Source organism: Apodemus sylvaticus, chromosome 1 (assembly GCF_947179515.1).
Source record: "Apodemus sylvaticus chromosome 1, mApoSyl1.1, whole genome shotgun sequence".
Taxonomy (NCBI): domain Eukaryota; kingdom Metazoa; phylum Chordata; class Mammalia; order Rodentia; family Muridae; genus Apodemus; species Apodemus sylvaticus.
This window is the reverse complement of record NC_067472.1, coordinates 183,372,956-183,385,696: the sequence shown is the minus strand read 5'-3', so window position 1 is coordinate 183,385,696 and position 12,741 is coordinate 183,372,956. Positions and strand designations below refer to the sequence as shown.

At 54.7% G+C, this 12,741-nt stretch overlaps 1 protein-coding gene across 2 annotated transcripts; it reads left to right on the top strand.

Moving 5' to 3' along the window:
* The first annotated feature begins 298 nt into the window (after window positions 1-298).
* Window positions 299-8,919, top strand: Dpf1 (double PHD fingers 1). 2 transcript variants are annotated; one of them, XM_052179633.1, is made up of 12 exons: window positions 299-367; window positions 1,712-1,872; window positions 1,946-2,053; window positions 3,432-3,559; window positions 3,755-3,844; window positions 5,107-5,185; window positions 5,331-5,462; window positions 6,339-6,389; window positions 6,487-6,606; window positions 7,683-7,795; window positions 8,332-8,413; window positions 8,562-8,919. In XM_052179633.1, the coding sequence occupies exons 1-12, from the start codon at window positions 339-341 to the stop codon at window positions 8,630-8,632; spliced, it is 1,164 nt and encodes a 387-aa protein (XP_052035593.1). In that variant the 5' UTR covers window positions 299-338; the 3' UTR covers window positions 8,633-8,919. The 2 variants fall into 2 exon arrangements, with proteins under 2 accessions (XP_052035593.1, XP_052035601.1); XM_052179641.1 differs by lacking the exon at window positions 6,339-6,389.
* The last annotated feature ends 3,822 nt before the right edge of the window (window positions 8,920-12,741 follow it).

The window sequence follows — 12,741 nt, the reverse complement described above, 5'->3', positions numbered from 1 at the left end:
TGAATGGAAGTCTGCGAGTGTAGTGTGACTCTGTGTAAGATGCCATGTGCGCGTGTGTGCGTGCATGCGTCTGTGCACGTGGGGCTGGGAGTGCGTGTGAGTGAGCGTGTGTGAACGACTGCGTGATCCTCCACCTACCCCCCCACCCGGGTCGTAGGACCCGCTAGGGACTACCACTCCCGGCATGGCTTGGGCGGCCCGCCCTGCCGTCTTGATTGGCTGAGATCCTCGTGCTCCCGCCCCCTGGGAATGAATGGATGGGCGGCCTCAGCGCCCGCCCGACCGCTGGGAGGACCGACCCGGCAGGGACCTGCTGGGGGCAGGACCCGGGGAGCAAGATGGCCACGGTCATCCCCAGCCCCCTGAGGTGGTGCGGGCGGGCGCGAGGCGGGGGAGTCGGCGCGGGAGGGTCTGTGCGGCCGCGCGCGCGCGTGTGTATGTGTGTGGCCGCTGGGGGTGGGGCTGGTGGGGTGTCAGGGGGCTGTCACCGCGTGCGGGGGTGCGAGTGTATGAGACTGTGGGTGTCTAGCAAGAATGATGTCCGACGCGTTGCTCCTGGACTGGTGGAGGGCGTGGGGGAGGGGTCTCCAAGGATTTTTAGGGGAAAGGGGTCACGTCCCCTCCCAGGGATGCCAGGGTTTGAGAGAGGGTAAATGGTTTAGGGAAGCTGGGGCCTGGGTACACTCGAGTCGAATCCACGCTACCTTTGTCTTGGTGTGTGGAGTGTGTTGAGTGACTTATACATTGCTTTTTGTTTTGTAGCTGAATGTGTGGGTATGTATAGGATTTCTTTTATTCTGCACTACCTATCTGAGTATTTGGGTCTCTAAGTGTGTGCACATGTCTGGCGAATCTGCACCATTTATGCTCTGTGTCTTTGGATATGGATGTGTGAGGATAGGTCTAAATTTTTGTGTGAACATGGGCAGACCTGACTGTCCCTCTGTTTCCGAGGTGTGTACCTGTGTATTTGGGAATGTATTTTAAATTTGGGTTTCTGTTTTTCTCGGGGTGTGAATGTGTGTATGTGTACCCTTGTAAATCTCTGTGATGGTCTTTGTATTGTGTGTTTGGCTGGAGTGTCTGGATGGATATGTAAGCGTATATGTAACTGATTCTAGGGTCCCTATCTTTTGACATTGTGTTACTGTTGGGATGAGTGTTGTGTGGTGTGTTTCCATGTTGTGGGTCTTTGTGGATCTTTGTGGGTCTCTGGACACATCTGGGTCTCTGGATACATGACATTCATAGGTAGTTCTATGACTTTTTTTGATTTGGAATATTTGTGTTCTGCAAGAGATGTGTGTCTGTGTGACAGAGAGAATTTGTTTGCTACTCCTTTGTGAAGATTGGGATATGTTTCTCTTTGTGTGTGAATCCTGTGTGGCCATGTGCGATTTGTTTGTATTGGGTGTTTGGCTACGTCCATGTGTGGATGGGTCCCGGTATGTTTTGGTCTGCTTCTATATTGTCTGTGATCACTTCTTAACCCGAGACATAATCAAGTTTTAGGTAGCTGCTTCCCTGCCAGCACCCTGCCCCGCCCCCGGCTCCAGAGAGGTGGGAGGGGATGGGGGAGGCGAGGCGAAGGTGGACCTGGCCGGCTTGCCCTGTGCGACCAGCGGGAACGGACAGCCGGGGGAGGGTGTTGGGCCTCCCCGCACCAGCCCTTGCTGACAGCCGTCCGCCCGCTGCTCGCCCGCCCCCGCAGCCTTGGCGAGGACTTCTACCGGGAGGCCATCGAGCACTGCCGCAGCTACAACGCGCGTCTGTGTGCCGAGCGCAGCCTGCGCCTGCCCTTCCTCGACTCGCAGACCGGCGTGGCCCAGAACAACTGCTACATCTGGATGGAGAAGACTCATCGCGGGCCTGGTACCCGCCGCGAGGCTGGGGCGGGGCGGGGCGTGCGTCCGGGGACCTCACTCTCACAGCCTCTCTCCTCTAGGTTTGGCCCCGGGACAGATCTACACTTACCCCGCCCGCTGTTGGAGGAAGAAACGGAGACTCAACATCCTCGAGGACCCCAGGCTCCGGCCCTGCGAGTACAAGATCGGTGGGTGGAGCTGTGTCCCCTGTGCCTGCTGTGGCCCCAACCAAGGCCTTCAGCTCCCCTGCTGCCCGTCTGAACTTCGTCTTTATTATCCTGAGAGTCCACACAGCAGGCTATCTGTCCCCGGATGTCTTGAGTTACTTTCTTTGAGTTACTGAGATGCCAGCTGTACCTGCTATGTGGGTCATGGCGAGCAGGTGTATGGAGGATGCGGTGCTATCTATGTCTAGATGAATCAGATCGGAGTGTATGTGCTTCCCGGGGAGCTGGGATACACCCGTGTCTGGCTGCGTTTCTTTATGTGGGTGCTTGAGGGCCATCTCTCTGTGTATTTGTAAGAGTTAGCAACAGTTCTCCAGAGGTGGGTGGAGACCCTGCATGACATATTTATATTTATGTAAGTGTGTTTATAACTGTAGCAAAATTACAGTCATAGCAGCAAAATAATTTTATGGCTGGGGATCACCACAACATGGGGAACTGTATTAAATTTAGGGTCACACTCTTAGGAAGGCTGAGAGACTCTGAGCTAGGAGTGTCTAGTTGTAACTCTTGTGTTTTGCTGAGTGTTTTAGAATGCCTGTGTTTCCAAGAGAGTATGTATCAGAAAGTGTGTTTGATTGTGTGTGTATGGTAGGTCTGAGTATATCTAGCTTTTGGGGGTGGGGTATATCTGATTCCATCAGGGCATCGTGTTGGGGTAGTGTCTGTGAGAGTCTTTCTGTGTTAAGTGTTTCTTCTGGAGTTTTCCAGTGTGTTCAGGAAAAGCAGATATTGGTCTCTTCTCTTCCTCTGTCCAAATGCTCGAGTGAAGGTCTGCTCAGATCAAGAGTACCGTGTTGGCTGGCTGTGTTTCTCTGTGTAAACATATGGGCACATTTGAGTGTTTCTCCTTGGGGTTGTCTGTGAGTGTCCAGGTGTATCAGAAGGCCTGCCTGTGTCTTCCTAATTAATGAAGGCCCAGATTTCTTTGTGCCTCTGGCTATCTCTTTCTGAGTATCTCTGTATCCAAGGGCTTAATCATATCTCTTCTGTGTGTCCAGCTGTATTCAAAAGTTGGTTGTGTTCCTTCGTGGGGCTGCCCATCTATCTGCACGTCCCGCGTTTGTGTTTATGAGCGTCCGTATTGTTCCTGAGGCTTCCGGTGTATTGGGGTCTGGTCCTGTCTTCTTTATCTAGTAGAGCTGAGGATGTGACTGTGTCTCCCCAGGGTATCGGCATTCTTTCGAGGGCCTGAGTTGAATCCTTATGTCCACCGTTGGCTGCGTGTGGGAGAGCCTGTCCCTGTTGAAAGGACCATGTTTGCCCCTCACCCCGCAACCTGGGCACTTTGGCCACAGCCTCTTCAACTGATACCCCTTTCCCTGTGGACTGTCCCCAGATTGCGAGGCGCCCCTGAAGAAGGAGGGTGGCCTCCCGGAAGGGCCAGTCCTTGAGGCTCTGCTGTGTGCTGAGACTGGAGAGAAGAAGGTGGAGCTGAAGGAGGAAGAGGCCATTATGGACTGTCAGGTAGGAGCCCCGCCCGGCTGCAGATGCTCTCACCACTATGCCTTCCTGCTCTGAGGGCCTCTGGGTACCCTCTGCCCCGACCTCCCAGAACACCTGTGCTTGTAGAAGGCTCCCTGACCTGCTCTCCCACCCCACCTGCAGCACACCAGTGCCCCCACCTTCTTGACCCCCCCATCTCCCTTCTACTGGGCCCAGAAACAGCAGTTGCTGGAGTTTCCGCATGACCTCGAGGTAGAAGACTTGGAGGAAGACATTCCCAGGAGGAAGAACAGGGCCAAAGGAAAGGTATCTTCCAGAAGCTTCCCTCCACCTCCTCCCCAGAGCCATGTGAAGGAGCAGAGGGCTTTACACCCGTCTTCATGGGTGAGGAAATGGAGACTCAGTGATTATAAACATTTCAAAAATGGACCTAGTGGATCAGAGCTGTCTTGCAGAGCTGGGTGTGGTAGCCCACACTTGTAATCCGAACACCCGGGATGCTGAGGCAGGAGAGTTGCTACACGTTTGAGACAAGTGAATTCCAGGCTATTCTGAACTACATAAAGAGATCATGTGCAAAAAGAAATAAAAATAATCCTAAACCAAACTAGCTACCCCAGCAACAACATCAGCAACAACACACACACACACACACACACACACACATACACACACACTATGCACACACAAACACACACACTAAACACACACACACACACAAACATGTAGACACACATACAAACACATATACAAAAACACATGCAAACATACACACAAACACATATGTACAAATATACACTCCACATATACACATAAACACACATACACACCACACACATATACATATACAAACATATAGACATACCATGAACACACACATACAAATATACACACACACACCACACATACAGACATACACATATACAAACACATTTATCACATACACACATATACACACACATACCCCCCCCACACCCTCCAGTAAGAACAATAAAAAGGTTTTGGAATACACCTTTAATTCCAGCACTGAGGAGGCTGAGGCAGGAAGATCTCTGAGTTCAAGGCCAACCTAATCTATATAGTGAGTACTCAGACAGCAAGGACTGTGTGGAGAGTCCCTGTCTCAAAACAACAAGAAGAATTATCTTCATAGGCGTACTGAGAGAAATTCAAAGGCTCACCGCTAGAGATTGTGCCCAGTTTTAGCGGGGAGAGTTCATTACTGTTGTGTGGTCTCATACTCACACTGCCCTGTCACTGAGCCACACCCCCAGGGCTGAAAAGAAAAACATTAATTTTTTTCTTCAGTTTGACTTTCAAGTCTAAATGAAGAAGCCCACTAAGGCGTGGCAGCCCAAACCCATAACACAGAGGCAGGAGGGTCACTGCATGTTTAAGGCCAGCCCGATCTACGGTCTACACAGTGGATTCCAGGTCAGGCAGGGCTACATAATGAGACCCTGTCTCAAGCAACAACAGCACCAACGACGACAAACTCAAAAACCCCAAGAATGATGAGGCTTTTCCTGGTTTTCTGGGCTCCTTACTCCTAACCCTCCTCCCTACAGGCGTATGGCATTGGGGGTCTCCGAAAACGCCAGGACACCGCGTCCCTGGAGGACCGAGACAAGCCGTACGTCTGTGATAGTGAGTTCTCAGAGGGGAAAGAGAAGGGGGGTCGGACCCGGACCCCTCCCTGACCGCCCCTGGCAGAACAGCTGCTGTGAGCCTGGAGGCCAGGGTGGAGGAGGAGCCCAGGCGTCTGACAACCACCCACTCACTTCCCCTCCAGTCTGTGGGAAGAGGTATAAGAACCGGCCAGGACTCAGCTACCACTACACCCACACCCACCTGGCCGAGGAGGAGGGGGAGGAGCACGCCGAGCGCCACGCCCTGCCTTTTCACCGGAAAAACAACCATAAACGTGAGTTGGAGGGTCAAGGCTGGTGGGTGAGGGGCCAGGGCTGGGGGGGGGGGCAGTGGACAGCCTGGGAACGTCTGGGGACGGAGGTGGGGGCACATTTAGACATTTCTGGAAAATCTTCAGCTTAACTGTTCCCTCCCCCACCAACCATAGGGATGCTGGCTCTGGGGTTGTCATGACAACCATCTCTCTCTCTCTCTCTCTCTCTCTCTCTCTCTCTCTCTCTCTCTCTCTCTCTCCCTCCCTCTCTCTCTCTCTCTCTCTCTCTCTCTCTCTCTCTCTCTCTCACTCCCTGCCCGGGCATAATATTTCTGGGTCTGATTTATTGTTTCAATTAGAGCTCAGAGTGGGTGGTAGACGATTCCCCTCCCTCTCTAGACCTCCCTTGTCTCTGCTATTTTGGGGTCCAGGGGCATGGTCAGCAGCCCCCAGGGTCCTTGACACCCACCCCTGGCTGTTCACTTGTTCATTGCCATGACAGATAAGCCACAGAGGAAGGGGACTAACTCTCACCTGTCCCTCTAAGAGAGCTTCTCCGAACCCTCTGGCAGGGCCCAGAACCTTCGTGCTGTAAAAATGGGTTTGCAGAACTGCCTGCTAATCATGGGCCTAGGCAAGCTTACTTTGGGGCACAAACACATGATGTGGGCAGCCGTGGGCTCTTGCTGAGGTTAAACCTATCTCCCAGACTTTCACCAATAGAGAGAACATATCCTTATCCCAAGAGTTAGGGTTCTGGTGAGAATTACTTGCCCCTCCCCCAGTCTTCTTGCTACTTCCCAGTGCCTGGGCCAAGGGTCCACCCCTGGGGCTGAGGCTGGGGACAGATGGGACCTTGCCTATGGTAAGAGCCCCTTTCTGTCCCCCCACCCCCAGAGTTTTACAAAGAATTGGCCTGGGTCCCCGAGGCACAGAGGAAACACACAGGTAGGGGCACCTCCCTCCTCCCAGACTGGCTTCTACAGCAGTCTTTGACTGGCACGCCTCACCTCTCCTGTGCCCACCGCTGCCTGCTGTCTTTCAGCCAAGAAAGCACCAGATGGCACTGTCATCCCCAATGGCTACTGTGACTTTTGCCTGGGGGGCTCCAAGAAGACTGGGTGTCCCGAGGACCTCATCTCCTGTGCGGACTGTGGGCGATCAGGTGACACTCAACACCAATTTTCTGGAAGCTGGCGGGGCGAGGGCATCTCAGAATCCGGATTTAGGGGATGGGAGACAAGGGAGTGAGGGCTGTACCCAGCCTGTCCTGGGGGCTGCCCCTGCTGCCGGGGTCTGTGGGAAACTGAGCCGGCTTGCTAGCACAATAGGAACCAACAGAAAGGGGTGCCATGGCTTTGTGCCCCCCAACCCCTGCTGTAGAGAAGGGGGAAGTTAGGGAGGCATTGTGGGTAAGGGGCAGAGGTATGGGAGTAATGAATTGTACCACCTGGGTGCTGTGAATAGCAGGATTGTGTGCTGTAGAACTGTGGTTAATATAATGTGGTTTTCCATGAAGCCTCCTGGGTAGTAAGGTTCGTCGCTTCAGCAGCGTGGGTAATGGATTGTGGTCGTTACAGTTTGGGTTGTCTTTGCAATTTAATACGATAGAATGTGGTTGTTATGTCATGGTGGACTGTGGCTGTGAGATGCTGTGGCTACTGGCCGCTGGGTGCTATGGGCAGTTGCTACAGCTGTTGGGCTGTGTGGGCCGTTGGTGTCTGGCCCTGGGGGCTATAGTTGTAACTGTTGGGTGTTGTGGGCAGTGGCTGTTGGATGATCTGGATACTGGTTGTCAGGCTCTGTGGGAAGTGCCGTGGGCAGTGGCTACAGGTGTCTTGGTGCTGTGGGAGAATGACTGAGCAGATTCCCACGGGCGAGCATTGTCAGAGGAAGTTTGTGGGCTGATGCCTTGTGTGGGACGGCCTTTGGCTTCAGGGAAGCAAGGTGTGGGGACCCTGTTGTGGAACTCGGTTGCTATAGCATCCTGGCTGGCAGGAGTTGGCTGCCACGTTGCTGTGGTTAGTAGAAGGGCCGGCCGCTCTGCTGTGGGTATGGGGATGTGGCTGCCCCGGTGCCGTGCCTTAACAGGCTGTGGTGGCCACGGTGTTGTGGGTGGTAGACTGTGGTTGCCACAGCACTGTGGGTAATGGAATGCGGTTGCCATGGTGTTCTGGGGAGCAGAGTGTGGTTGTCATGGTGACTCACTAGCTAACTGCATCCCTGCCCCTCGACCCCCAGGACATCCCTCGTGCTTACAGTTCACGGTGAACATGACGGCGGCCGTGCGGACCTACCGCTGGCAGTGCATTGAATGCAAGTCCTGCAGCCTGTGTGGCACCTCGGAGAATGACGTGAGTATCCGCCCCACCTCCCGGCCACATCCCCAACTTCCCTTTCGGCCTGGCTCTGCCACCCTGCCCATGAAGCCTAAAAGGCCTTCCTCGCTCGTGACCCCCGGTGACCAGCATTAGTGTGCAGTATGGTTGTCACCATCCGTAGCGTTCCTTTATAGTCTTCCCCATGGCACCTCCCAACCTCCCTTGAGGCTGGTGCTCCTGTTCCCACCACACATAGAAGATGCTGAGCTCAGAGAGGAGAAGGGCAGCTGAGGTCACCAAGCTCAGAAGGTTGTAGGGCCAGGATTTGAACCTATCTATTGCTCCGGAGTTGGTATCTGGCCCGCTGAACATCATCCACTATTCTATAGTTACAAACTCCAGACTACACTCTGTGAGTTGTCAAACAAGGCCAGTGGACTCCACAGTCCCGACTGCAGAGCCAGTTTTCTCAGAAGGGCCCCTGGGACCTAGCCCCTGCCCCAGCCCCCCACCCCGGTTTCTGGTGCCCGTGCCCCCAGGGTGCCAGCTGGGCGGGTCTCACCCCCCAGGACCAGCTGCTGTTCTGTGATGACTGCGATCGAGGTTACCACATGTACTGCCTGAGTCCTCCCATGGCGGAGCCCCCAGAAGGTGAGGGGAGAGGTGGGCGAGACATGGGGTGGGTGGGTTGGAACGCTGTCTTCCTGGTGGCAGAGACCATGTGCTCTGGGTGGGGACAGGTGGGGGGGGCGCACTTCATCGGCTTGAGTCTAATTTTGTCTCGTGGCTTCCCCCGCAGGCAGCTGGAGTTGCCACCTCTGTCTTCGGCACTTGAAAGAAAAGGCCTCTGCGTACATCACCCTGACTTAGGCCTGGGCTCTCCTTCTCCAGGACCTTTGGGTGGTGCTATCTTCTGCCTCTTGGAGCTCCTGGCTCTTCCCACCCGGTGTCCCCAGTGGAAGGGACAGGGTGAATCCTGGGGTGGGGGCAGGGCATTCTCCCTCTGCAAGTGGAATGTTACCCTGTGGGTGGGTGGGTCCAGCAGGGTCCCCCCTGACCCCCCTCTTCATCCCTTGACAAATGGGCACCAGGCTTCTGCTCCCCTCAAAGCCATATCCCGCCTCCAGGCGGGCGTAGAGGGGTAGTGGGTGCCAGCCAGCGGCGGAAAGAGCCTTTTTCTAAAGAAAAAGACAAAACGTAAAAAAAGAAAAAAAAAAAAAGAAAAGAAAGGAAAAAGAAAAAAAAGAAAAAAAAAGAAATTAATATATACAAAGAGTCCTATAAAGCCTGGCTGGGTGGAGGGGCACTGCTGAGCGTCTGCTGGGGACCTGACTTTACCAGTTTCCTGAATGGTGGCTCCCCACCCCATTTCTGGAGTTGCAATTGTCAACTCCCATCTGAGGTACCATTCCTTCCTCACATTCAGGCCAGGTGGGCACGGTGCCCACACACTGCCCCCTCCCGGTACCCGCCGCGGATACTGCATGATGTGAACCATGGTGTTGAACTCTTCCTGCCCCTCCTTGATAGCCCCGCCCTGCCCCGCCCTGCGCCCACCCGGTGCCTGCCAGGCCTGGGGCATGCAGCTGGGGAGGCCGGTGGGGTGAGGCAGGCAGGCAGCCAGCCCGCTGCAGTGAGAAGCACAGATTGCATTGGACTCAGTTGTTTTTTTTTTTTTTGTTTTGTTTTTTTTTTTTTGTTTTCCTCCCTTCCCAGCCCGTTCCTTCCCTACCCAGCCAGTCTGGGCTGCCTCCTGCCCCCCTCACTAGCCATTTGGGGGTGGCAAGGGGGCGTGGTTGTTTCTCGTGGTTGTGTGTGTTTGTTGTTCCGGGTTTTTAAAAGGGGAAATTGAGACTGCAAGTGGGGGAGGTGGAGGGTCTGGGGGAGTCTGCCCCCAATCCAGGAGAACCCCCCCTTGCCACCAAGTCTCCTTTATTGCCTGCCTCTGCTGTGAATTAACTTGTTCTGTGTATTAAACTGGGCCTGACCCCTCTGCCCACCACTGCTTCCATCTCTAACCTCTCTTGGGGTGTCACCAACATGGGACGCCAAGGGGCCTCATTGGGGTGGACGCCCCTGTGGACGGCCCCTACCTCTTTGCCCCTACGCCATGCCTCCTGCGGCTTTGTCCCAGCTCCTCCCCGTCTTGCTGGAGAGAAGAGGGGGGATGGGGTGGAGGGGCTCCCACCCAGCCAGCTGTGGTTGCCATAGCAACGGGCTGCTGCAGCTGCAGCGGGAGGCAGCTCAAAGAGGGAGGTGGGAGTGAAGACTGGGGGGAAGGGAGGGCTGGAGAGACCAGAAGGCAGCCCCCCTCCCTGGCTAGGGTTCGGAGATAGCACCTCCGCATGGCTGGCTGTCACTTGGGATTCCCTGTCCTGGGTGTGGCTAAAAGTGGAGGGTAGGAGAACGTCCCAAAACACAGGGATTCAAGGAGCCAGGCAGGGAGGGGTGGGGCGGGAGGGCGGGCGGGCGTGGGGAACCTGGGCAGTGGTTAGGAAGGAAGCGGAGTCTGGGGCCAGGAAGGTACTGAGTGAAAAAAAAAAATCTGGGGAGACGCGCATGAAGAGAGAGTCCCAGGAATTCCGAGGGAAGAGGACAGGGACGGGTGCAGGACTGGCCCAGGAAATAATAGTTAAAAAGAAAAGCCAGGCTCTGACAAGACCAGAGGAGGGAGAAGTGTGCTGTTGGAGAGACAAGCAGAAAACGTACAAAGTCCAGGGACAAAGTGGGAGAAGGGGACAGGCAAAGCCCCAGACAAAGACACTGGGATCAGGGAGACTTTGGGTTGGAAGGCAATAAAGATTGTAAGGGACCCGCCATCCAGGATGGTAACACACCATGTGGCTCAGAATCCCAACACTGGAGGCCGAGGCAGGACGGCGGTGATCCTCCGTGTCACCCGGGATATGAGCCTTCTCCTTAGAAAGGGGTGTCGGGGTGCGGACAGACAACAGAAATCGAGAGTGCCAGGCAGAGGCCAGAGAGAGAGAGAGTGGCAGGCTGAGCAGAGGTGGGGGAGGGGGCGGGAAAAAACTGGGGCAAGAAGGGGAAGGGACTGCCGGGCGGGGCGGGCGCGGTGCAGACGCCATCAGGGCTTGGCGTGCGTGAGCGGGCGCGCGTGTGAATTGTGGGGTGTTGGGAGATGGTGGTATGTCTCCCAGGCCAGGAGAGGATGTGAGAACAGTTTGTTCCCGGGTTCCCTCCCCCACTTGGCCCAGGTTGGTGAGGGGAGGGCTGGGTGGATGGGGCCCGGAGGAGGGTGGCGAGTGAGGATGTCTGCGAGGCTGCAAGCCCTTGCAAGGACTGATTCTCCACTGGATATAGGCAGACACCTTCTGGAAGACATTGGGGGTGGGGGTGCGGTGAGGGTAGGGTGCGAAGGATCAGAGTCCAGCTCAGATTTAAAGAACGCGAGGACAGCTGATGGGGCGGGGGCAGTCCTGGCCGGAGAGCAGAGAGGCTGACTTCCCACGGGAGGCGAGTCTGTAGGCTCCTCCTGTGGAACTCCTGACGGGTGCCTTGCCCACGCGCGGATGTCCACAGTTCAGCGGGACACAGACCCAGGGCCCCAAGTTTCAAGCCGCCCCCACTCGTTCTGTCAGGAGGACCACGGAAAACCTGGGTTTGGTTGAGGTTCAGAAGTTTGTCCGACACTTCTTTACCTAGACGACACTCTTCCTTCACCTCTGTCCCCCAGGGACCCGGGCAGCTCTCCACTGCAGTCCACGCCCTGCACTGCTGGGAGGTCCGTGGCACAGTGGGACCCAGTGGAGAGACGAGCAGGTGGGGCAGGGCACACAAGTGAAGCAGGGATGGGGAGGGGTGTGGTTTAGGGCTGGTGGAGGCTTTAGGGCTGGTGGAGGCTTCACGGGTACCCCACAAACATGGTGGCACTTGCTTTATCTGCAATCTCCGAGTTTTGTTTTTTTTTTTTTTCCCCTTTCTTTCCAAGACAGGGTTTCTCTGTGTAGCCCTGGCTGTCCTAGAACTCACTCTGTAGACCAGGCTGGCATCGAACTCAGAAATCTGCCTGCCTCTGCCTCCCAAGTGCTGGGATTACAGGCGTGCGCCACCACTGCCCAGCCGAGTTTTTGTTTTGAGACAGACTTCTTTTGTGTAGCCCAGGCTGCCCTGGACCTCACTATGTAGACCAGGCTGGCCTTAAACTCCCTCTGCCAGGGTTAAGGGCGCATGCTACCTGACTTTACTTGGCTTTTTTTTTTTTTTTTAACTTACCAGAAGAGGGCATTGGGTCTCTTGGGTGTGGAATAAGGCAGCTGTGAACCATGAGGACCTGGGGGACTTCTGGAAGCACAGCTGGTGCTCTTAACCACAAAGCCACTTCTGGCCCGGAAGTTTTCTTTTTTTCCTTTTCTTCCTTTCTTTCTTCCTTCCTTCCTTTCTTTCTTTCTTTCTTTCTTTCTTTCTTTCTTTCTTTCTTTCTTTCTTTCTTTCTTTCTTTCTTTCTTTCTTTCTTTTCTTTCTTTCTTTCTTTCTTCTTTCTTTCTTTTCTCTCTCTCTCTCTTTCTTTCTTAAAGGGCTTCATTACCACTTACCCTGGGGTCAGCACAGGGTGGCCTCAAACTTGCTAGGTATATGAAGAAGACCTTGAACTCCTGATGCCCCTTCACCTCCCAAGGTGTACCAACACAACTGGCCTTGAACTCTCAGGGATCCTCCTGCCTCAGAGCACTGGGATTACAAGTGTGAGCCATCACACCTGGCAAAAGTAGATCACCCCTCCACCCTCCCTTTGAAGTGGGGTCTCAGTGCAGCCCTAACTATCCTAGAACTTATTTCCAACAAGCTTGCCTGGACCGCACAGAGGTCCACCCACCTTACCTCCTGAGCGCTGGGATTAAGGGTTTATGTTACCCCGCCCACCATGGAGAGGGAGCTCCATTTTAACTTCAGCCCAATCTGCATCCTGAGGGTCAGATTTTCTCTGGTCTGGATGCCTAGGAGCTGCTGCAGGGCTG

Bases quoted from the DNA above. Each gene is read 5' to 3' on its own strand.
- Dpf1 (XM_052179633.1), top strand. From the start codon at position 339: ATGGCCACGGTCATCCCCAGCCCCCTGAG. The intron at 3,845-5,106 runs GTATCTTCCAGA...TCCTCCCTACAG, and splicing joins AGAACAGGGCCAAAGGAAAG to GCGTATGGCATTGGGGGTCT. The intron at 5,463-6,338 runs GTGAGTTGGAGG...CCCCACCCCCAG, and splicing joins CCGGAAAAACAACCATAAAC to AGTTTTACAAAGAATTGGCC.